Source organism: Platalea leucorodia, assembly GCF_965183815.1.
Source record: "Platalea leucorodia genome assembly, chromosome: 6".
Lineage (NCBI taxonomy): Eukaryota > Metazoa > Chordata > Aves > Pelecaniformes > Threskiornithidae > Platalea > Platalea leucorodia.
In genome coordinates, this window is record NC_138828.1 from 66,220,378 (window position 1) to 66,243,198 (window position 22,821).

Here is a 22,821-nt window from a genome sequence, read left to right on the forward strand (position 1 = left end):
CATGATTTATTCTATTCACAATTTATTCTACAAGTGTTTACAGATTACCCACAAAAATAATTCCTCTTCCCTTTTCTCAAGGAAATAAATATGTCACTTCTGAACTCAAGAATCATTCAGCTTTCTAACAGTCTGTGCTCTATGCCCCAGCATCTTCTGTCAAAACTAGCACGTTTTTCTCTCTTGGGATTCCAACCAGTAGCATTTGTTGCTCCTCACGTGCCCACACAGCATATTCAGAATTCTTCTCCAGCAACACCCAAAGCCACACTTCAGTGAAAGAAGAAACAGCTGAAGATGTCCATCTTCAGTTTTGCCTTGCAATACTCTCAGCCAGCAACGTTACTTTCTTCCAAATGGATCAGACCACACTTTTAACCCTACGAATCAAATATGAGAATACCAGCAGTTCACAACTAGACTGTTGGAGGCAAAAAAAAAAAAACTGGTCTGCTATTCCAGCCTTGTGTATGAAACAATGAAAAGAACCTAACAATTTCTGCACTGAACTCACAACTCTGCTTAAACTTGCAAAAATACTTAGAAAGACAACCTCATCTTGATCTTAAGCTTCAGCCAATGGAAAAAATCTGTCACACCCATAGGTAAGGTGTTCTAATATTGTTGGAACAACCATCTAGAATTGCACCTTGCACTTGAATCTGTCTAGATTTCACTTTCAGCTAGTGGACCTCGTAACTTCTCATCAGCAGCTAAATTTAGATGAAAAAGTTATACTGAGGAGAACTGGTCATCAAGTACCGGCATCTTGGATAAACGAGCCAGTCCAGTCCTTTTTAATGTTTAATAAAAAAGGCAGGTTTACCAGACTTCTATTTCACAATACGCTTCCTACTCCTCTTCAGCATTTCACCACTTTCCTGGAAAGTAATTCCTGTGCTGATGATTTAACTGATATGTGTACTGAGGACATGGCATTAATCCTATTTGGTTTTCCCCTGCTGCTGATGTTAGGCTTTTCTAAAAACAGGAACAAGTTACCGTTTAACATACTCAGATATGAACTGTTTCATCAAGACAAGCACTCTCATGTCTTTAAACGAGAAGTGCCAACCTTGCATAATGAACAGCGAGTTCCATTACCTATGGAACAATGAACTGTCCAGGATGGTCTGCCACACTTTAATTTTTATTCCCTTGATATGCTTTTCTACACCTTCTACTAGCAACAGTAGGGATCAAAAAGCTATTAGCACTGTATTCCAAATTTTCCTTTATGTGTAGTGGATTTCTGCCTTACCTCACCACCCGTGAGGCTGGGAGGTACTAACAAAGTGCTCATAAATCATGTTTCAGCTGAGTTGTAAAGCAGTATTCCACAAAACAAGGGTGCAATAGTGTATTTTTTACAGCTAGAGCTCAGCCCACCCATGGTTCTTGCTTGCTCTGAGCTGGTTCACAGGTTAATTTCTGGTGTGGAAACTGGCATCTATTTAAGAAAGTGTGAAGATAACAAAATCTCTACAACTTATTTGGCCAGTCAATTTAAAACAAGTTTCATTAAATCCATAATTTTCAAGTGAAGAATTAGCCTGAAAAAATATTTTCATGGTAAGTTTATTATATATGTATTCTTTGAATATATTCTTCACTGTATTATTTAAATCCATATAAATATTCAGGTCTTACTTTAAGAAGGTCTTTGAAACAATCAATGCAAATACATGAAGCAAGTATACCTGCAGGCTGAATATCCTCTTGAACAATACCAGCTCGGTTTATTGACTGTTCTTTCTCTGGAAAACAGAATAGAAAGGACACTACTAAAAAAAAGAAAATACCACACATCTTGACTGCACCCAATAAAATAATATTGAAAATTTTATTCATTCTGGATGCTACACAGTAAAATTCTGGTGAGTATCCACCTACACAATGCGAACGTAGTATTCACGCTTCACTGAGAAACTAACAGCTAGTCTGTTTTGAGAGATTACAAACAATAAGATAATCATCTTAAAGTAATGACTACTGTTTAATAAAAGATGCCAAAATACCTGCCATGATCCCATCACTTAAGGAATGACTACTACTTTTAGGAGCTATCGCTCATATGCTCAACACAAAACTCTTCAAAAGATTTATTCTTTCCAGAATCAGTGATCCCCATTTCAGGCCCCGAAACATCTTGCATCTTATCACAAGTAGATTTCATGACAACATCTACAAAATTACTGCTTGTAAACTTTGTGAAATGAAGTATCAGAGGGATATTTTCCATAAAATGGGCCTGCCTCAGGCTTTCCTTTTTTGTTTGAAAGATTCAACCACTTTCAAGAAGAGAAATGGACAAAAGTATATTATTTCCCCTTATTAAATGCTCCTCCTTTTTTTTCCCTTCCAGCTAAGCACTTTACCACCATGGTACATTGAAGCAGGAAGGCAAAGCTCAGCTGGGTTAGCCTTTTGCCCACACCACTCAACTTTTTAAGCCTTTAAAAAATTGTAGGGTGCACATTCTCAGGGGAAACTCAGAACTACGCTCACCTTAAAACTGAAACTTTTCAGCATCCTATCCCACTGAGAACGCTCAGGCACTACATGTTATTAGCCTGTCTAGGTACAAGCCTAATGCTACCAGAGGCGAGCAGGCATATCACAATAATTGATTCTCCTTGCAAGGGGGCAGGAGCTAGAGGCAGATCCAGCTTCTCCAGTCCTGTTCACTGAGCATGGTAACTGCCGTTCCATCCTTTTTAGCAGACAAAATCTCAGGGAACTCCCTAATTTCAAAGGAAAAGGTACAAAACCCAGACAGAGAAAAGAGAATAAATCAGGGCGAGTTATCAGACTTATTCTAGGACATGGAGGAGAAAGATACTAAGTCTTAGGGGGAGATCAAGATCAGAAGAGAGGCAGAGACCAAATGGGAATCAATCTGAGAGGTCTGGGAACACACTTCAAGTGAACAGAAAGAGCTGTTAACTGGTCAGGCAAAGAAATGAATGCAGGGAAGTAACAGATGAGAAATATGGAGATAGGACACTGGAACAGTCAATAGGGAGACTGGGGCAGGGCCAGGAAACAACTTGGAAAACAGGTAAGCCAAAAGAAAGGACAATGAGGAAGAGCCAGCCTTGATGAGAGGACAACCACCTCACGCGATGGGGTAGGAGCTGAGTCTCACAGTTCAGCAAAATCACAAAATCTACTGTGAAAACGCCCCAGTATCAATCCAAATGTCAGCTGTCGACCCACTGTTTTAATTAATCCAAGTGGAAGATGTCTGTGCTGAAGACCCCAAAGTTTCAACACTGCCACTAAACTATGTGTTTCACATGAGGAAACAGTCTTTTTTAAAGCTAGTTACAGACAGGAAAATATTAGAAACATCAAGGCACCAAACTGAGGTACTAAAAACCTACAAAATGATAGTAGTTCTGTATGAAATTAAATCAAACCCCTGTGTGCACAATTTAAGGCACATATTAACAATTTGATGACATACAGTTTTTCCAAGTATCTTGCATTTTATTTGTTAAACTGCTAGGAACTCCTCTGAAGATGTGTGAGAATTGTGCAGAAAAGTCATCTTCCTGAATGTATTGTGCCTCGTTTGTACCACAACTGTGAAATTCCATGTTCTTGTCTAAAGTATTATGACAATGAATGCTTGTGCTTCTCTCATACCGCAGTGACGACCATCAAGAAAAGCACATAGGAAATTAATAAAGGTGCGATCAACGGAGAGTTTGAGCAGCAAGCAATAAGTAAAGCTTAGAATCAGGTATTAAATAGCAACTTTAAGCACTTGCAAACTACACGTCGCTCATCTTACGTGCTAAATGGAGATTAAAAAAAAATCCCTAACCTGCTGGTGAATACTTGCTCATGTAATTCACAAGTTCAAAAGAGGACGTTGTCCACTAGTTCTGTTCTTTCCTTAATGCTGAGTGACGCTTCTAATATTATATTTTTGGAAAGTGCACCATAAGCAAAAATGAGTTAAGAATAAGGTTTTTAAAGGGGAACGCAGAGTAGAGAACCTATCTTTGTGGGCAGTTTCCAACTTCACAAACATAGCTTCCTTAAATAAAAACTTGCTTGCAAGTTAAATTTTACTACAGCTTTGATGCAAGGCTAAAGTCCCTCCACGATCAATAAGTTTGTTACCCTTTTCCTTTTTTTTTTCTTCCTAGAAATCTCTTCAGTTGTCTTAGCAGATTAACCACATGCATCTTCAGATTATGGCCAACAGCTTTATAGAATTAAAGCAAGGGGATGAGACTTGTTACACCAAAGTTTTCCCTGCTTCCTTCAGCAATAGTTAACAGAAGTTTAGGACTGATGGGTGCTTCCCCCTACCACTCCCACCACATGGAGCGCCTGCCTGGAGCTGCTGAGGCTTTGCACCCGAAGCTTCAGGTGCCTTCGAGCGCTCAAGAGCTCCCTGGTTACAGAGTCAGCTGGGGGCTTTGGTGGGTTTTCTATGTTTCTGGCAGGAAAGTGGGGTTTTCCTCAGCAGTCAGTTCCAGGGAAAACTCTGCAGACTGAGACCAGCTCTAGCAAGTCATCACAATCAGTAAAGAATCTGTTACCATTAAACTTTTCAGCTGTGGCTGGAAAACATCTCAAACAACTTACAGGTTCATAGAACAGTTTGGGTTGGAAGGGACCTTTGAAGGTCATCTGGTCCAACCCCCCTGCAACAACCAGGGAGATCTACAACTAGATCAGGTTGCTCAGAGCCCCGTCCTGCCTGACCTTGAACGTTTCCAGGGATGGGGCATCTACCACCTCTCTGGGCAACCTGTTCCAGTGTTTCACCATCCGCATCGTAGAAAACATCTTCCTTGTATCTGGTCTGAATCTACCCTCCTTTAGTTTAAAACCATTACCCCTTGTCCTACTGCAACAGGCCCTGCTAAAAAGTCTGTCCCCACCTTTCTTATGAGCCCCCTTTAAGCACGGGAAGGCCGCAATAAGGTCTCCCCGGCGCCTTCTCTTCTCCGGGCTGAACAACCCCAACGCTCTCAGCCTGTTCTCACAGGAGAGGCGCTCCAGCCCTCTGTCTGTAACTTCTTTAAGTGCATCCAAATCCTCTTCATCACTTCAGAAAACAGCGAAAGGGTGTTCTTCGTCACATGCCGGCCAACAACTTGGAACAAGAGTACTACGAGGTTTATTTTTTTTTTTAAGTGTCTCCTAGCCGAGCAGAAAGCCTCTCGGGAGTTACTGACCCGGCGGCAGCCCCCAGCACGCCCTCAGCCCGGGCACGCCCGCCTGCGCTCCCGCTCCCACCCTCGCCGCCCGGCCGGGGCAGAAGCCCGCCGACGGCCCGGCAGCCGGGGCCCGGCCCGCTCCCCGCCTCGCCCCGGCACTCACTGTACTCCTCCGGCAGCAGCAGCGGCCGGAAGTAGATGGGGTAAAAGGCCGCCGCCACCACGGCCACGAAGCCGCCGAAGATACCGAGCGTGCGGGACAGCCCCGCCATCGCCGCGGAGGCCACGACCCGGAAGCGGCGGCCGCGCAGCTTCCGGGACACACCGGAAGCGGCGCGATGAGGCACCTGCCGGCTCCGCCCCCTCCGGCCCGGCCCGGCCGCGGACAGCGCCCCCGCGCGGGGCGGCGGGACCCCCCCGGTGCCGCTGAGGCGAGGACGGTGCCGTTACCGGTGCCGTTGCGCACCCGCCGCGCCGCGTTGTCTCACGCCCGAGCAGGCCAGCGGCGGCACCTGCGAGCAGCGCCGGCCCCCTGAGGCGGCCCTGCCCCGCCCTTGCCGCCCTCGAGCCACCCCGCGGCCGCCCGTCGCCCGCCAGCGGCACCGGGGAGCTGCCCCGGGCGGGGGCCGCGCTGGCAGCGCGGAGCCGCGGCGTGACGGTGGGGACGAGGGCGGGGGGAGCCACCGCGGAGTCCCCGGGCCACGCTGCCGCCGGGAGGGAGGAGGCGGCCCTGCGGCGGGGTCCCGCCCGGGGCGCGCCGTTGCCGGGCCGCCGCCCGGTGCCTCTTTGATCGGGGTGCGCGGGGGGCTCCGAGGCGCCTGGCAGCGCGGCCGGGGGGCTCCGCGCCCCCAGGGGCCTCGGCCGCCGGGCGTCGCCCGGCCCGGCCCCTCCGCTCCCCTCCGCACCTGCGGCGGCGGCGGCGCGGCCCTGCCCTGCCCTGCCCTGCCCGGGCGGCGGCCCCTCCTCCAGGAAGCCGGATCTGCCGCATCCTTGTCGGCTGGGCCGGCCGCGCACTCCCGGCCGCGCTGGGCAGCGCTGCCGCCGCCGCCGCGGCAGCATGCGGGCCCCGGCTGAGCCCCCCGCCGCGCCCCGCCGCCGCCCCCCCCTGCTCCTCCTCCTCCTCCTGACGGTGAGTGGCGGCCGGCCCCGCACCTGCCCCCGGGCCCCGGCCCTGCCCGCCGCCGCCGCGGAAGATGGTGGCCGCGGCGAGGGCCCGGGCCGGGCGGCGGCCCCCGGGTGGGCGCCGAGCCCCGCGGGCGGGGGCTGCCCGGCACCCCGCGGCCGGGCGGCGCGGCTCGGCGCTCGGCCGGGCCGCTGCGGGGTGCAGGCGGTACGCGCGGGGCGGGGGGGGCGCGCAGCCCCCGGCGGGGGCCGGAGCGGGGGTGCGCGGGGGCCGCGGCCGCCCCTCGGCGCCAGCCCGGCCGTTGCCCGGCCTGACCCGGCCGCGCCCTCTCCGCCCCCGGGGCTGCGCTGCCTTATCGGGCTGGGGAACGTCAGGTCGTTAAATCAAGGTGTTAACAAGCTTTCGTCCTAGCTGGCGTTACGTTTCTGGGTTTGAAAGAAGGGGGGTGCCTCTGACGTGTAGTTACAGATGCACGTGTGAGCACGGTGCTGCGCTGGCTTACGGAAACAACTGCATTGTAGGGGCATCTACTGAACTACTTTTTCCTCTTTTATGCTGCCAAACACAAACTCCGGTTAAAGTCTCTGTATGGCTGTGCAATATTGATGCTGATTGGGAGCAGATCAACACTCTTTTTGGCGTGTCTCCTTTTCACACATCTTAAAATCTAGCATGACGTGGCGGGCATTCACAGGTAAAGGACTGCAGTTATCTTCAGACCTTGTGCAAACAGGTGCACTTTCATAGGGTTACGTGGAATTTCTGCAGGGGTGAACTCAGGGAGGGTCCTGCTGAGATCTTATTCCCGCGAGTGAAAGAACATTTTCTGATTATTTCTGTAATATTACACTACTGAAAATTTGCACTTTCCTACCAATTGTGATTGCCTCCCCCAGTGGTTGTTATCCCAACATCTGATGGGATGACTTGGGCTAACTCCTTCAGATTCAGCAGGTTTTAAGAGAAAGATCAAGAAACAAATTTTTACAGCTTTTGTGGCTAATTTGCCCCGCACAACGAAGCCTCTGTGCCTTTCTTGTTGAACTCTGCCTAGTTTATGGTAACATTTTGAACCCAGTATAGCTGGCCTCTTTAGCGTGCAGGGAAACTTTTATATTTAAATCTCATAATCACACTCCATGTATAATCCTTTCATCCTCGCTCTCTGTAGTCAGAGATTATGGACAATTAACACTGCCTTGTCTGAGATAACGGGGAGGGAAGAACTAGGGTTCCTCACTGAGGAGGAACATCTAGGTAGTACGCGTGCTGTGGAATACACTGGGGAGCACTGTGTAGAGGCAACCAAGTGGCAACAGAGACTCAGCCATGGCCTGGAAGAGTTATGGTCTGCAGCCTCTGCCACGGCTGCATCGGTGTGGGGTCGCTCAAGGGTCTTTGCACTGTGCTCTTTACTGGATGAGCCTCCCGAAGGGTTTCTTGGGTGTGGTGTAACAGCAGACCCGAACATCCTTCATGCATTTTTGCAGCACATGTCTCAACTAATAACCAGGTACCAAAGAATAAAAAGAAAAGTTTCTTGAGTAACTCTGTGGGAGCCATTTAGCAGAACAGGTGCTAAGGGAAAGGCAGGAAGACCATCATGGCTGAAGCTAGCCTTATGCATCAGCAGTCATGGTACATCATGCTTAAGTGCTCTAGGAACATCATGGAGTTTGTTCTACAAGGAACTGGCTTTGGGTTGCAGAGCTTACTACCTTGGGATCCGCACCACAAAATTTCTGCCATTCACTGGAAGTCGGGTGGCCGCATTCGTACACTGCTGCATCTTTGTTAACGAACCGTGCCAGACCGAAGCTGCCCTTGCTGGAGGCCAGCTCCCATATCTCTGTGTTGGATAAACCCCTGAGAAAATTGAGAGCTGGCTGTGTGTATTTTGACAGTAAATGTACATATGTGGTAAGCACACAGTGGTACCACAATGCTTTGTAGTGTCTACCTGGTAGATGTCTACATTTTGTGATAACCACATGGCATTGCTTTCATAACATATTACCATCTTCCTTATGACACAGCCCCCATATCACAAGGCTTAAGCTGTTTGCAAGTACTCTTTATTGTAAGATAAAAAAATAAGTAAGAAATATGAATGATAACCATCAAGTAGAAGTGGTTTAGAATAATTCGTGGTTGCTGCTATGTGCCTTTAATGCTTTTAGAGGTATTTATAACCAAAGAAGAATTATGTAGGAAACGTAAAAAATCTTTGTCAAGTCAAGCTCTAAAAGATATTCAAATTAGTATTAAAATTAAGGTTCTCTCATGAACTTTTGTATCAATATTTGTGCATATGTGTTATTCATGATATGGTGGTAACTTTTCCAATGGACACCAGCCTCCTGTTGCTATTCCTTTTTTAGCCCCTTCAGTACGCATCATTTTTACAACGTTCATTTTATAGAATGGGAAACAAGGCAGAGAGGAAGGCTATCACTCTGAAGAGAATACCTGTTGTAGAGAGCCTGGATACTGATAATTGTGGAGTGTTCTGCGTTTTTATAGCATTTTGTTTGTTCAAACATCTGCACATCTGGCTTCCAGTGTCTCTTGCCAGACACAAGAAGATAAAAAGTACTGGGTTGTTCTTCTGGAAAGTGGTTTAAGTGACAAGTTCAGAAAGACCTAGGAACACTAAAGAAATCTGGTTATCTAGAGTTACCCAGCTGCTAGCAATGATATCCAGCTTTCTCATTCCAAAGTTCCCCCACTCAGTTATGTCTTCCAGCTTCTGCCTTAAATAAAGTCAAGGTCTTGGGGTAAATAGTCTCCTCTATGCACAGTTGTGTTCCACTTGCAACCCTAGAGCTCTTTTGTGCCTTTAAGGAGGCAGGGATCTGAGGGGAAAATAGCATTTGATCACAGAGTTAAATCCAAAATCCTCAGTTATAGGAACAAGGAAGTAGTATAGGTAAACTTAGTTCTGACTTTTCCTAATATTTACACCTTCACAGGTTTTGCTGGCTTGATGTTTTTTCAGTGTAGCTCTCAAGGAGTATCACCATATTCTTAAGAAATAAGAAGCAAAATAGTTTATCATTAGGGACTTTGACTGATCCCCGTATTGGATCGTGGGCAAGGTCCTTCAGGTGCACAATACATAATTCCAATAATTAGAAATGTACTAACGACTTGGCCAAAGCTTTTAAATATTTTGAGAATCACAGTGAAAAAGCCATCAATCCAAGGTAGATAGCCAAGATAAATTTCAGTTTGATTTGTTTAAGCTTAGCAAAGTTAAAAGTCACCCAAGACAGATCTCCTCAATCTAAGATATCTTAACAACCGGCTTCCCTGGTAATCCTAAGTGACAATTCTGAGTATTTTAGATGGATCGGGGGACCTGGCAGAAGTGCCGTACTGGTGGCTGGCCCCCTGAGCTGAGTAATCCTCAGTATCCTTGGCAGCGTATCAAGCCGGACACTGACTGCAGAGCAGAAAGAAAAGAAGCTGCTAGAAGCCTTAGAGACAAGAACTTCAGCATGGAGGATGATCCTGGTGTATGTCCAAGCACTCACTCTCAAAATATATTCTAATGTGCATAGCTATAGAGAGCAAAAACTGAGCAAATGCTACCTGCTGGTCTTGCTGCTCAGATTTGTAAGTCTCTCTTTAGGACAGGAATGTTTCTGTAATAAGCTCCTAAACATTTTATGAACATGAATTTATTCTCAGGAAACCACTGTGAGCTGCCTTAGTTGTTATTCTGCTCTTCAGGTACCTGTGTAAGTGGTAACAAAATTAGCTAACTTTAAAAAGATATAGGAACATCAGGTTGTGACAGCACAAGTGAGCAACAATATGATGAATAAATGCCAGTACGTTTTAGTGTATACTCTTTAGGCCTGATTCTAGGAGCATGGGTAAATAGCATGACGTGTAAGTCAGTATCTTAGACCGGATTCCGCTTGCGGAAGGGCTGAAGGATACACCTTGTAAATACAGCTTGTTTGTAGACACGTATGTAACTTTGAGAACTTCGCGTAGGAGAGTTGTTGCCGTTAAAACCTTGATGGTAGCTCTTCAGTAATCCACATCTACTTGCTCTGTGAAAGAATCCTAGCATTTTGGAGTTCGAATATGGTATATAAACCTTCTGCTTGTGCAATGTTCTGTTATTGCTGTGAGTATATTAGTGATCACGTAAACTTAGATTCTCTAACATGTTTTGTGGTTTGGGTTTTTTTCCAGAATTTTGTGCCATCCTTTGGAAAGGAGACATTACGGACAACGGCAGTTACTCCACAGTTTGAACAAAACATGGATTATGTGGACTTTATTCATTTAAATATTTTAGAAAAGAAAGTTCTCAACAGTTCTGAGGTTTCAGTTCAGTATTTATGTTCTAAGCCTTGTATCGTCAACTTGGAAGCCGTAGCTTCCTCCGAATTCAGGACTGGTGTACCAGTGTACAGAAGGAGATGGAAGGATGAGAAAAACCTTTACGTTAGCAGAACTCGACAAGTACATTTGAAATTCCCAAGCATCATGATTTACAGAGATGATTATATCATCAGAAACTCAATAATAGTGCATAGTGTGATATTATATGCATGGATTAGTCACAAATCGGTTAGCAGCTATGATGTTGAGCAGAATGAAGACTACCAGGATGCAGTTGCCAAGAATTACACTTTTTTAGAAGCAGTTCCACCTTTTGAACGCCCATATAAGGACCACAAAGTTTGTCTTCAGTGGGGTGCTGACTATTTGTGGATGCTCCAGGCAAACAGGATACCTCAATGCCCTCATGAAAGCGGTAGGTGTAATGTCACCTTTTTCCCCAAGGAAACTAATGGGACCCAAACAACATCTTTCGTAAGCTGTTAAAAAGTGCATACCTGTAGTAAATGTTATGTAGAATGATTTACTTGGCAAACATTGTTGAATACGTAAGCTTCATAACTGTGGGGTTAGAGTTGCAAACGACTGAAGCCGTCATGTCCTTCAGAGCTGGCTTTTTTCATCACAGCCAGCATGGAGATTTGTAGCACACTGTTGTGTGATTCAAATGTTTGACTGTATGAGTGTGAGCTAATGAACTAGTTATCAATGCTTGTTGTCTGGTGGATTAAGAAAGATTGTATTTTGCAGATGGTGTCCAGATTCTCAACTTTATATATGCTTCCAGTGGGGAGAAAACAGGAATCGTGAAGAAATTTGAACAATTTGAAAACAGAGAACTTGAGACAGTCAGACAACATCAGATTGATTACCCCATGTAAGTATAGGCAGATAATTGAAGCGGGCTGTAATTGATTATTGAAGGCTATAGAATGTACTTAAACTCTTAGGCTATACCGCAAATTAAAGGAATACTGCCTACTAATTTGAGAAAAGGCTCAAAAGGAAACTAGTCAGCGATTCCTTCTGTTCTCTGATTTCAGTGGAGAGGATTAAGCTGAAGCTCAGAAAGATACTTAGAGTACGTGTTGGTGCAGTGCTGTGTTAGAGGCACCAACAGTAGGTGTAACTGAGCTGGTTAGGTACAGTTGGGAGGGTAAGTTAGCTCTTATGTGCTGTCGTGATCAGACTGCTGTCTCAAGACTAGCTAGCCTGGGGTTTTCTGCATTACAGAGAGATCTGCATTTCAAACATCATTTGCAGACCAAGTGTAGAGTAGGGCTTCTTGCAAGGGCAAGCAGTGTGGAACAGCTTTTTCCTTATAAATTCGCACTCTAGTTTATTTTGCAGCTGACAAGCCCTTACTGATAGAGTTCCCTGCCTAGATAAGTCTTCCAGCTTGAGTTTACACTATTTCCTTCCATCATCCCTGTGTAAACTCTCCTGGTTGGACAGGAGTAAAACCCTTTGGCCTCTGCACACTATTTAGTTACAGAGGAATCACTGTGGGAAGATCATCTTTCTCTACTCTTCTCCCCCTTCCCAAAACTGTCACAACTCTTCAGTCATATTTTGCAACTTCAGAGGAAAAAGTATATACATAGATAGATAAATATATCTCCCTTCCACCAGATGCTGTTACCCTGGCAACATTATTACAGAAATAGGAAATGATCACAGGAACTGGAACTTGCCTGCTGGTTTCTGTTTGGCTTGTGACCACAAGAAGAGTGCCAAAGACTTGCCAGATAGCACAGGTTGCATACAAATTACTAGCCCTCAAACTGTAGGTCTGAAGTCATAAGTACAGAGCAATTTTTAGCTCCTGGCCTCTTCAGGATGCGTGACAGCCTGGTTTGCACAGCCTGCTGCCCTTTGCTCACCAGCACAGTTGGAGTCTGCTTCTGGCCCTGAGGTGCTCAAGCTCTGGTTGAGAATATATGGCATGAATTTATGCAGCTCTTTACCTGCTCCACACAGTTCCACCCTCTCTTGCCTTCGGGTGGTGTCTCCAGTGTTAACATAAAGCATTGCCTGTGTGTTGCGATTGCGTGACAGCCTGGGGCAGCTCTGTTAAGAAGAGGAAGAGAGTTTTCCTTCAGCTCTCTGTATGAGTGGTAGTTCCCTGCTGCACCGAAAGGCCGACAGAAGCAGATGGATCTAACTGAAGTTACTCGTTTGACTTCAGTCAGAAGTGTAAAGAAAGAGGACTGGAGATAGACAACTCATTTGAGGTAGCTACCAGTGGACAGCCAGCAGCAAGGATAGGCTGGGTCTGCAGGGGCTACTCACACTGTACGGCATTCTGCAGCATTGGGGGATGTGAAATGAGTCAGCATTGTCCCAAACTCTGTCCCAAGAAATTTGTGCAGAACAGTTATGTGCTCAGACTGGCAATCAAGGATTAAATGGAGACTGCGGCATTTAAGTTTGCTATATTGCCACAGATGAAAGATGAAAAGAGCGATATATAGGCATAAGCAGTATTTCTGGAAGCACAGTGTTTGCCTGTAGGTCATTTAACAATCAATATACAAGTGATTGTGATTTACAAATCCTTCTGCCTCACCCATGTACCATCTTTGGAGGATATGGTGTTATTAGCTATTTAAGGTGTAGATTATTGGGGAAAACTTCACCACCCTTGCATTTTTTTTTAAGCAGGAGAGCAGGTGCCAAGCTTTCAGACCTATATTGGTTTAGTTTAGGAAAAGATACAAGGTACTCTATGTTCAGCAACTTCTTGAGAGAGAAGCAAGGCAAGCTGACCCAATTCTAAAGTATTAAAACCAAATATTAACATTTTTTTCTTAATTATAGAAATACAAAACCGGAATAGTATCTCCTTCTAAAAGTCACTAAGAAAAGGACCTTCTTTATCAGAGACGATAATAACCATAATGCTTTGCTGGGTTGTACATTGGAGGTGTGGTTTTCAAAGGCATTCAGCATTCGCCTAGCTGCAATGGAAATGTTATGGAAATAAGCAGTCAAGTTTCTGTTAAGAGCACTGAAGCACAGAGGAACTCCTTAAAATTAGATACTGTGGTATAAATTCTGCTTTTAGTGCCTCAGCCAGTTTTGTACAGAAGTTTCTAAGTAGATAGCCTTGTCGGGTCTTCGTTTTTTTTTTTTTAATTTTGCACTGCTCCATGGTTTGCACAGGCTCCACCTTTATTTATCCTGCGATAGCTCTGCGACAGCTATTCATACCTATCTGTACTACTCAGAGGCTGGATTCATTTTTAACTGCTTCTCCGAAGCACATTTTCACAGTTGGCATTTAGTATAGAAGACACAGGCTAGTTTTTACTGGCTTCCACAATCAAGTTTACAAGACCATGCATTTGGGGATTTTGTACTGTAGCCTGCATGCAGGAGGTTGGCTCCAAGTTGTCTCGGTCATGTTTTCAGTTCCCTGTTGATGTGGGATCTGGCAGTAGCTCTGACCCACCATTCTGGAATTGATTCAGATAACGCTCCCTTTCTCTCCTCTCATGTTGTTACCACAAAAGTGAGCGGTTAAAAAGAGATCACAGATCCAAGAGTCTTAAGTACTGTTGCTCTGAAGGTTTTCACTGCAGAGGATGTGTTCTCTTCTGAGGATTACATGTGTGAAACGGGTTTGCTAAATTAAAGTGAAATGCATGCTTTTCAAATTATATAGGGAGATTTCTCATCAGGAGTGGATTTTTTTGTTTATTTTTGCTCATGCAGGTTCACCGTGTCAATCTGGCTATATTTACTCCATCACTGTGAAAAGGATCTGTGTGGTATACTGTATTTTATTGATCCGAAAGAAATGTATAGTACTCCTGCTGTATTTCTAAATGAGGAAGGTAAGGGGTATTATTAATGGCCTTCAGAAGGGGTCTAATATAGCCTTTATAGATCTGTGCCTAGGAATAACATTTATAAATATATTATTAGGCCTATTTTGTGAAACTGATCCCTTGCAAAATGCTTTTTTTTTTGACTATAGTGTCTCAGTAGGAAAGTAGCTACGAAATTAATAGGGTAAAACTGCGAAATAATTGCATAGCATCTAGTCTTGGCTAACTTCAGAAAAGGTCTGCTTTCTCAGGAGAACAGACAGAATCTTACAGGTCAGGAACATACACTGGGATTAAACAGTCTTATCTCAATGATCAACCTTTGTTATTGAAGTATTATTTTAATATTGTTCTCAATTCTTATATCTGTACTACATGAAAATGCCTGTATTGCAGTGTTCAGGAAGCACAGTCTGTTTCCCTGATCCAAAAAAAAGTTAAGAGCTAGCACTGTCTTAGTCTAGCAACACTTGCAGTAGAGGAACATTCCTGCCAGAAGATGGCTCTTCAGCCTCTTATAGAGAATGAAATTCAGCAGCTGGGGGCTGGCTGGCAGGCTCACAGAGGAAATAAGTGTGCAGAGTTTTAAAAGCGCACATCTGGCTTTCTCATAAGTCATTACATTTTTTCCCCTGCAAGTTTCACAACTAATCTTTTCCTCTCTGTTATTTTTGCTATTTCTATTTTTTCTGTCTTGTAACCAATCTAGATAATTAATCTATCCATTAGAAACTGGATGCTTTTCTTTGAAGAACAAACAAAAATAGCAGCTCAACTGGAAGTTACCAGCTTGATATGACATTTGCTTGGAGAGGTTTTAGGGCCAGTTTTGTTCTCAGTGTTACATCAGATTATCATAATAGCCTGTTCTGGTCTCAAGAGCCCAGACCATGAGTCTAGCTTCTGCAGGTCCAAATAGCGGAGGGTAGAGTCATCTTGTACTTGGTCATTGCGCTGTCACATGCTAGCATTTGAGTGTTGAGTAGATACCATTGTCTGCTGTTTGCTGCAAGTCATGTCTACTTTCTGGTGTTTGAGACCAACTGTGGCACCCTCCCTGTTTGCCTTATGTTTAGTGTGTTGATCCCTCAGACAGTTGGTTTTGAGTCTGTGGTTTCATGTGGGAGCCTGGGCATTAGCATCCAAGATGTATAACTGAAATGTGGAGCATGTTTCCCTGGGATTCTGTGAGAGCCTATGTATGGCTTGGCAAGTGCCCAGATCTCTGTTGGTTATGAAGACGACGACGAAGACAGAATCACTATGAATAATACATTAGGAAGCCCATTCTTAATGTTGATATTTCTGTGGTATTTATTTCCTTTTTCTTCCTTTGTTGCTCTGTCAGGTTATGTGCATATTCAGATGCACCTCATGAGAGGAGATGACCTTGCAGTGAAAACTAGCTTCAGCCTTCCTCTGAAGCAATGGTTTCGACTGGATCTCTCTTTTAAGGGTGGACAGGTATGTGGGCTACTGAATTACAGGATCAAGGCTGAGATTTATCTAATTTGATTATGCCTCTGACAGACCCCTTAATAGCTGAGGCTGAGAGAAATACTGTAATTTGTACATGCTCACATAGCAAAAGAATGAAAAATCTAAATCTAGACATTGTCCGGGGATGTTCAGACCATCCAACTTTGGGAAATCAACTTAGACGCTTAAGATAAGAGCGTAGAATTACTGTGTATTCAGTGGCTATCTTGGCACACAGTTGCTTTCCAGAGACTTTATTGACTGTACAGGCAAACAGGACTCCTGGCTTAGATACCTTATCCAGATACTTTAAGTTACATGGTGTGAATAGCTCTGAGGGACTTTGCATTTGGAGGCTTAGGTGTTTTTACCATTTTGATATGAAAATTTAAGTGTCTGGGCTTCTCTACAGTAGCATGCTTCTAGCCTAGATGTGTTAGCTAACAGGAGGCATGTGCAGTTTCCAAGTTTTGCGTATTTGGCCAAGTGGCATAGGATTGATTACCATTAAAAGACAAAAAATATTGCAGTATCCCTTTGTAGCAGATAAAATATATAATTTACATTTTAACAAATCACAATTTTATTTTTCACAAAACCTTCCAAAAACAGCCCTGAAAACGCAGACTCCCTGCTCAAGTTCTTGTCTGAACCTCCAGCTATTGAGATAGAGAGTGTTAAAGTAATCAAACACCTTAGTCTTCTATTTCTCAACTTCTTTCTCCTTGAAAATGGTTGAATAGATAACAGTCTAAATTGTAAAAATAATTGCTAATTAATGGCAAGAACAACTAAGCAAATTTAAAGTATGAGGTAAATGACTGATAAAGCTGAAACGATGCTGTGCTGAGAGAGCAATGTACAGACTACACTACTGCCGTTTGCACCTCACCATTTTTAAGTATGTAATTTGTGAGCAGATTGATTGTCTTGCAAGAAAATCAGGTAGAAACGTGTATTTACTTTTACTATAATATGCTTTTAAATATATTGTTAAATATATTGTTATTTTAAATATATTGTTAAAAGGAGAAGTGAAAAAATTGATTTATAGAATCAGAACTGTCTTTTTCTGCTTGTTTAAATTGTAGTTATAATTTAAATTCATGGAAAGAGAAGACCCTATGGATTTTGAAGCTCAGCTTCAGGTGCAAATTTGAGGGAGCTGGCAGAGGAGCTTGCCAAGCCACTCTCCATCATTTATCAGCAGTCCTGGTCAACTGGGGAGGTCCCAGCTGACTGGAAGTTAGCAAATGTGACGCCCCTCTACAAGAAGGGTCAGAAGGAGGATCCGGGGAACTACAGGCCTGTCAGCCTGACCTCGGTGCCAGGAAAGGTCATGGAGCAGATCATCCTGAGTGCCATTACGTGGCACGTGTGGGACAACCCAGGGATCAGGCTCAGCCAGCATGGGTTTATGAAAGGCAGGTCCTGCTTGACTAACCTGATCTCCTATGACAAGGTGACCCGCTTAGTGGATGAGGGGAAGGCTGTGGATGTTGTCTACTTGGACTTTAGTAAGGCCTTTGACACAGTCTCCCACAGCATTCTCCTGGAGAAGCTGGCTGCTCACGGCTTGGATAAGTGCACTCTCTGCTGGGTTAAAAACCGGCTGGACGGCCGAACCCAGAGAGTGGTGGTGAATGGAGTCAAATCCAGTTGGCGGCCAGTCACGAGTGGTGTTCCCCAGGGCTCAGTGTTGGGGCCGGTCCTGTTCAATATCTTCACTGATGATCTGGATGAGGGGATTGAGTGCACCCTCAGTAAATTTGCAGATGACACCAAGTTGGGTGGAAGTGTCGATCTGCTGGAGGGAAGGAAGGCCCTACAGAGGGACCCGGACAGGCTGGATCGTTGGGCGAGGGCCAACTGCATGAGATTCAACAAGGCTCAGTGCCGGATCCTGCACTTGGGTCACAACAATCCCATGCAACGCTACAGGCTTGGGGAGGAGTGGCTGGAGAGCTGCCTGGCGGAAAAGGACCTGGGGGTGTTGGTTGACAGCCGCCTGAACATGAGCCAGCAGTGTGCCCAGGTGGCCAAGAGGGCCAATGGCATCCTGGCCTGTATCAGGAATAGTGTGGCCAGCAGGACCAGGGAGGTGATAGTGCCCCTGTACTTGGCACTGGTGAGGCTGCACCTCGAGTACTGTGTTCAGTTTTGGGCCCCTCACTCCAAGAAGGACATTGAGGTGCTGGAGCGTGTCCAGAGAAGGGCAATGAAGTTGGTGAAGGGTCTAGAGCACAAGTCTTATGTGGAGCGGCTGAGGGAGCTGGGGTTGTTTAGTGTGGAGAAGAGGAGGCTGAGGGGAGACCTTATCGCTGTCTACAGCTACCTGTAAGAAGGTTGTAGCAAGGTGGATGTCGGTCTCTTTTCCCAAGTAACAAGCAACAGGATGAGAGGAAATGACCTCAAGTTGCGCCGGGGGAGGTTTAGGTTGGATACTAGGAAGAACTTCTTCACCGAGAGGGTAGTCAGGCATTGGAACAGGCTGCCCAGGGAAGTGGTTGAGTCACCATCCCTGGAGGTATTTAAAAGACGTGTAGACATGGCACTTATGGACATGGTTTAGTGATGGACTTGGCAGTGTTAGGTTAACGGCTGGACTTGATGCTCTTAAAGGTCTTTTCCAACCTTAATGATTCTGTGATTCTATGATTATTTCAATTCCATTGATTTAGATACATTTAGTCCAGCACAATCTGAGACAAAATATATAAATTAGGGAAGGTTGGGAAATTGAGGCATTGAGAAATTAAAAGCCAGATTTTAAGAGCATTTGAAGATGCAGATGAATCCCTAAAAATACCTAGGCACTTGAGAAAATTTTGCAGGGTTGTTTTGTGAGTCCTTAGGCAACTTTTTACAGTACCAACATGTATGAAAATCTTTTCTTCCTTCTCGGGCATCTGAACTCCTTTAACCATTCTGGCACTGAAAGTCTACTGAAAGTACCTCTCCTATAGAAGTAGGAGTTGAACCTAGATTTTTTTAAATCACAGCCTGTTACATTAGCTTTATGGCCATTCTTCACCTGTAAGCTACAATTTCTTGAGGAGATCAATATTCTCTTCATTTAGCATCCCTGCTATATAAAAGCAAAACTGCCTTTCACACTTTGGAAGAATAAAAGCTTCAGCAGAGTGCATGTGTCTTGTAACTGAACACAGGAATGAAATAGCTGAAGTAGGCGACATCTGTGCTGTTTGCTATTTTTCATTGCTCATGGTTGGCTAGGACAGACCAGTGCCAATGCTTTCCATTAAACTCTTCTTACATATATCAAGATACATGACACCATCCTCTTTAGTGCAGAGGAGATGCAACAAGCTGCATCTGTAATCTTCTGAACTATGAGTTCAAATGGCTAAATAAATGTACCTTGTAATATTTCATTTATTATAATTAATATTTTGTGTTCTTTTAGATAGAAGTAAGTAGTGTTGGGAAGAATTTGAAAAGACATCATCATCAGTCTTTTACGTAAGTAGCATTTTCCCCTTTGCTGAGTAACATGTGTGTATGTGTTCAGATATGGAAAATGGGAGAAGGAGAGCACAAGTTTGTAACTGAGATTCCGAATGATTTTCAAAATGTCTGTGGTCTTCTTCCACTCTGTGCTTTCAAAAGCAGTTTGCAATACTGTGCTTGCATTGGGCATGAGCCGAATAATTTTGTTAATGCCTTGAGCTAGTTGGGTTAACATGCTGTGTAATCTAGTACTGGAGTCTGATAACCCTCCCTAAAAACTGATTGGAAGGTCAATGGCATTAGGATCAGTCTTCAAATCAAGTCTTGGCCTTACTGAAGTCAAGGGAAGTTTTGCTGTTGCTGTGAGAGAGCTAGGATTTCACCAGTGAAATTGTTACCTGCTTTGCTTAGGTAGAGAGCAAAATTTCTACCAAAAATGTTCTTGCTCTATCCTTTATTCTAACTGAATAATTTTTTTAAATGGATCTTTAATCCTTCTCTTTCACTGTAATTTAAGGCTGACTCTTTCTTGGGCAAATAATTAAAAAAAAAACCCAGACTTTTAATATGGAAACTATATAACAGTAAATTGCATGGCAGACTTCAGTGTTGTTCCTTCTCTGCTATGCTTTACAAACCAGAAATTTTCATATGCCAATTTTAGAAAGTGCAAGGGAGAGGTGGAACTGAAATCTTCGAAGTTCTGTAATGATGCATAAAACGCCAGAAGATACCTACAGGTCAGAAAAATAAAACACCCTCCTGGTTCAATATGTTCATAAACAAGGGATTTGTTAAATTTACTCCAGAATTTATCACACTAAATTGCAGGGTAGATTTTGAGAGTAAACAGATGAGAAAAGAAAAAGATACTGGCAATGAGTTTAAGGCTGTCAGTTACAGAAATTCTGAGATACAAATTTCTTTTTTTCTTTCATAGTACCTCTTGATAGCCAGCTTACTTCTCTTTCATGTTCTCAAGTTTTAGGGAAGATTTCTATTATGATGACACTGCTGGATACTTTGTTCTTGGAGGCAGTGGATATGTAAATGGTATTGAAGCATTCTTTGGACCTGTGAAATACTATCGCCTCAGTGTGTTGGAAACAGAACAGGTAAACAAAAGCAGTATTTGGAAATGTTTAAATATTAGCAGCCAGATATGGCTGTATTTTAGGTTTTTTTTAACTGAAGCTCTTATCAAGTGATAAACTTGCTATGAAGCGTAATAGTACTTGGGAATATATAATCAAAATATGATAATTTTCTGTTGAAACTAGGAATGTTAATTACCACTTCAAATGCTAAAAAAATAAGACTTCTAGAAGTGAGTATGTAAGGCAGTGTTCTGAAATCTATATTTAAGTAAGGACTTATTTTCTGTATTGCTTTGTTTCCCAAAGTTTTTGATGATACAGTATTGGACACATTTGATTAATTTATGGTTTTGTTGAAATTGGTGGTAAAAGCCACATAGGCTTGGTCAATTTTGGAAGTTCATCCATGGTTTCTTGGATTATGCTGCCTGTTGTGGCCAGCATCAGGTTGTCTGGCACATTAGCATAATGTGCCAGATAAGCTGATTGTAGTAAACAGTCTGTTTCCTTTTGTTATTTGCCTACAACACTTCTTTCTAGCCAAGCATAGACAACAACAGATACTGTAGATGCCATTTATCCATCATTTGCCTTTTTATAGATTTCTAACCCTCTTCATGACAAAGAAACAGTGGAACAAATTGAACTCTACTACGAGAGATGTATGGACATTCAAGAAATAGTTTATGAGTACAGATATATTGTAAGGCAAGGCGAAAAAGCACAAAGAAATTGTAAGTGTTGATCTATGAGCTACGAATTTTAAACTGTCATCTTTGGAGACCTCTTTTCTTTCCCTTTACCAGAATCTGGATAATGATCATCAAAAGTAAACTTAAATTCAGCCATAACAAGAAAAAAGGCGGTTTGAAGAGTTTAGCCTTGTTACTGGTAGCTAAAACTGTGGTTTTGTCCCTGCAAAGACTTTTGTGCCGTGGAATACAAACTTAAATCATGCTCTTGATATTTCTTCTCTAATAAGACGGGTCTATAAAGGGACGAAGAAACACTTTCAGGCTTACATGTAAGCTGTTCAGTTGCCTTCTTTCTATTTCCTTCCCAAATGACCCTAAAGGCACATGTATTTTAAGCCCTTTCCCAAAAATGGGTGGGTTTTCCTACAACGTCTCTGCCACAGTTGCCTGATGTGCAGTAATCGACAGGTTTATACCAAGCAAGCACTTCAGTGAAAAAAGAGCAACATAGCTTAAATGTGTGCTGAAAACTAGCTTATGTTTCCAATTAGAATTTGATTGTATGCATTGTGACCAGAGTATGGAAGAGAGTAGAAGTATTTGTAAGTGGCTTGTGCTAGCTGTATGAGTTTTTAGCGCTACTTTGTGTTAAGGATGTGCTCATCTTGTCCATCAATTTTTAGTTTACCCTAGAAACATCTTTTTTACTACCAGAAGCTTGTTTTAAAGACCAGGCAAGTCAGCTTTCATGTCTTAAATATGTTGTTTTCTCTAGGTTACTATGAAAACTATTATTTGGAGCTGATTCACAAATATGGAGAAAAATCCAAATGTGATGCCTTCATGTGGGGAAAAGAGCTCAGGGAAAAGTACCACACTTTGTTCAAACTGTTACAAGAGATGGATTTCAGTGCTCCAGGTGGTAATCATATTTTATTTTATTGTTCTTAAATAACTTCACAATATATGTCATGTAAGTTAGTATGCTTTGACTTCAGTTCATGTTTTATACATTTTTTTTTTTTTCATATCACCTAACTTAGTAAAGGAGTGTCATGTGTCTTATATGTTGTGCTGCAAATGAAGGATGGCTTATTATGTAGAAGGAAATAGAGATATCCTTACATTTTTAGTGGTTAGTTACTTTGAGACTGTCTTTTGGATTTTTATTCACCCTTCCTATTCAATAGTACCTTGTATCTCTAGGAATTTTGGTCATCTGCATTGAGAATACCATTCAGCATGAGAAATAACAGAATCTGTCTCAGTCCCATTAAACTAAGGAGGGGAAATCAATTCCTGATTTTAACTCTTGCAATTATTGTGTCTCCTATGTTTTATTTTTAGTGTTAGAAGATGGAAGTGATACAGTTCTAGAAGTTGGCCGGAGGATATTTGAGAAGGTTGCGAAGGGTCTGTCCAGCGCCGATGGCCTCAGCAATATGGGCTCCTCTGTCCCTCTCTTGCTGGATTCCAGCTGTTGTGGATACCATAAGGCTTCCTATTTCCTTGCAGTCATATTTGAAACAGGGCTCGGTGTGTCTGTGGATCGTACAAAGGTAGTATATTTAATACGTT

At 43.5% G+C, this 22,821-nt stretch overlaps 2 protein-coding genes across 5 annotated transcripts in view; one reads left to right on the top strand and one right to left on the bottom strand.

Annotated features, from left to right (window-relative positions):
• Nucleotides 1-242: 242 nt before the first annotated feature.
• Nucleotides 243-5,527, bottom strand: SMIM20 (small integral membrane protein 20). Its single transcript, XM_082316163.1, has 3 exons — nucleotides 5,347-5,527; nucleotides 1,701-1,757; nucleotides 243-380 (listed from the first exon to the last, which is right to left on the bottom strand). The coding sequence occupies exons 1-3, from the start codon at nucleotides 5,453-5,455 to the stop codon at nucleotides 343-345; spliced, it is 204 nt and encodes a 67-aa protein (XP_082172289.1). The 5' UTR covers nucleotides 5,456-5,527; the 3' UTR covers nucleotides 243-342.
• Nucleotides 5,528-6,240: 713 nt separating this feature from the next.
• Nucleotides 6,241-22,821, top strand: part of SEL1L3 (SEL1L family member 3) — a gene marked incomplete at its 5' end in the record, with an annotated part of 37,098 nt that continues 20,517 nt past the window's right edge. For 2 of the 4 annotated variants that reach the window (XM_082316281.1, XM_082316284.1), the window contains 10 exons: nucleotides 6,241-6,312; nucleotides 10,516-11,083; nucleotides 11,419-11,545; nucleotides 14,386-14,507; nucleotides 15,850-15,965; nucleotides 19,408-19,463; nucleotides 20,434-20,566; nucleotides 21,150-21,282; nucleotides 22,019-22,162; nucleotides 22,591-22,802. In XM_082316281.1, the coding sequence (XP_082172407.1) occupies nucleotides 6,241-6,312; nucleotides 10,516-11,083; nucleotides 11,419-11,545; nucleotides 14,386-14,507; nucleotides 15,850-15,965; nucleotides 19,408-19,463; nucleotides 20,434-20,566; nucleotides 21,150-21,282; nucleotides 22,019-22,162; nucleotides 22,591-22,802 (1,683 nt within the window). Of the gene's footprint in view, nucleotides 6,313-6,605; nucleotides 7,001-10,515; nucleotides 11,084-11,418; nucleotides 11,546-14,385; nucleotides 14,508-15,849; nucleotides 15,966-19,407; nucleotides 19,464-20,433; nucleotides 20,567-21,149; nucleotides 21,283-22,018; nucleotides 22,163-22,590; nucleotides 22,803-22,821 lie in introns of those variants that run through there. The other 2 variants (XM_082316282.1, XM_082316283.1) reach the window with 2 other exon arrangements.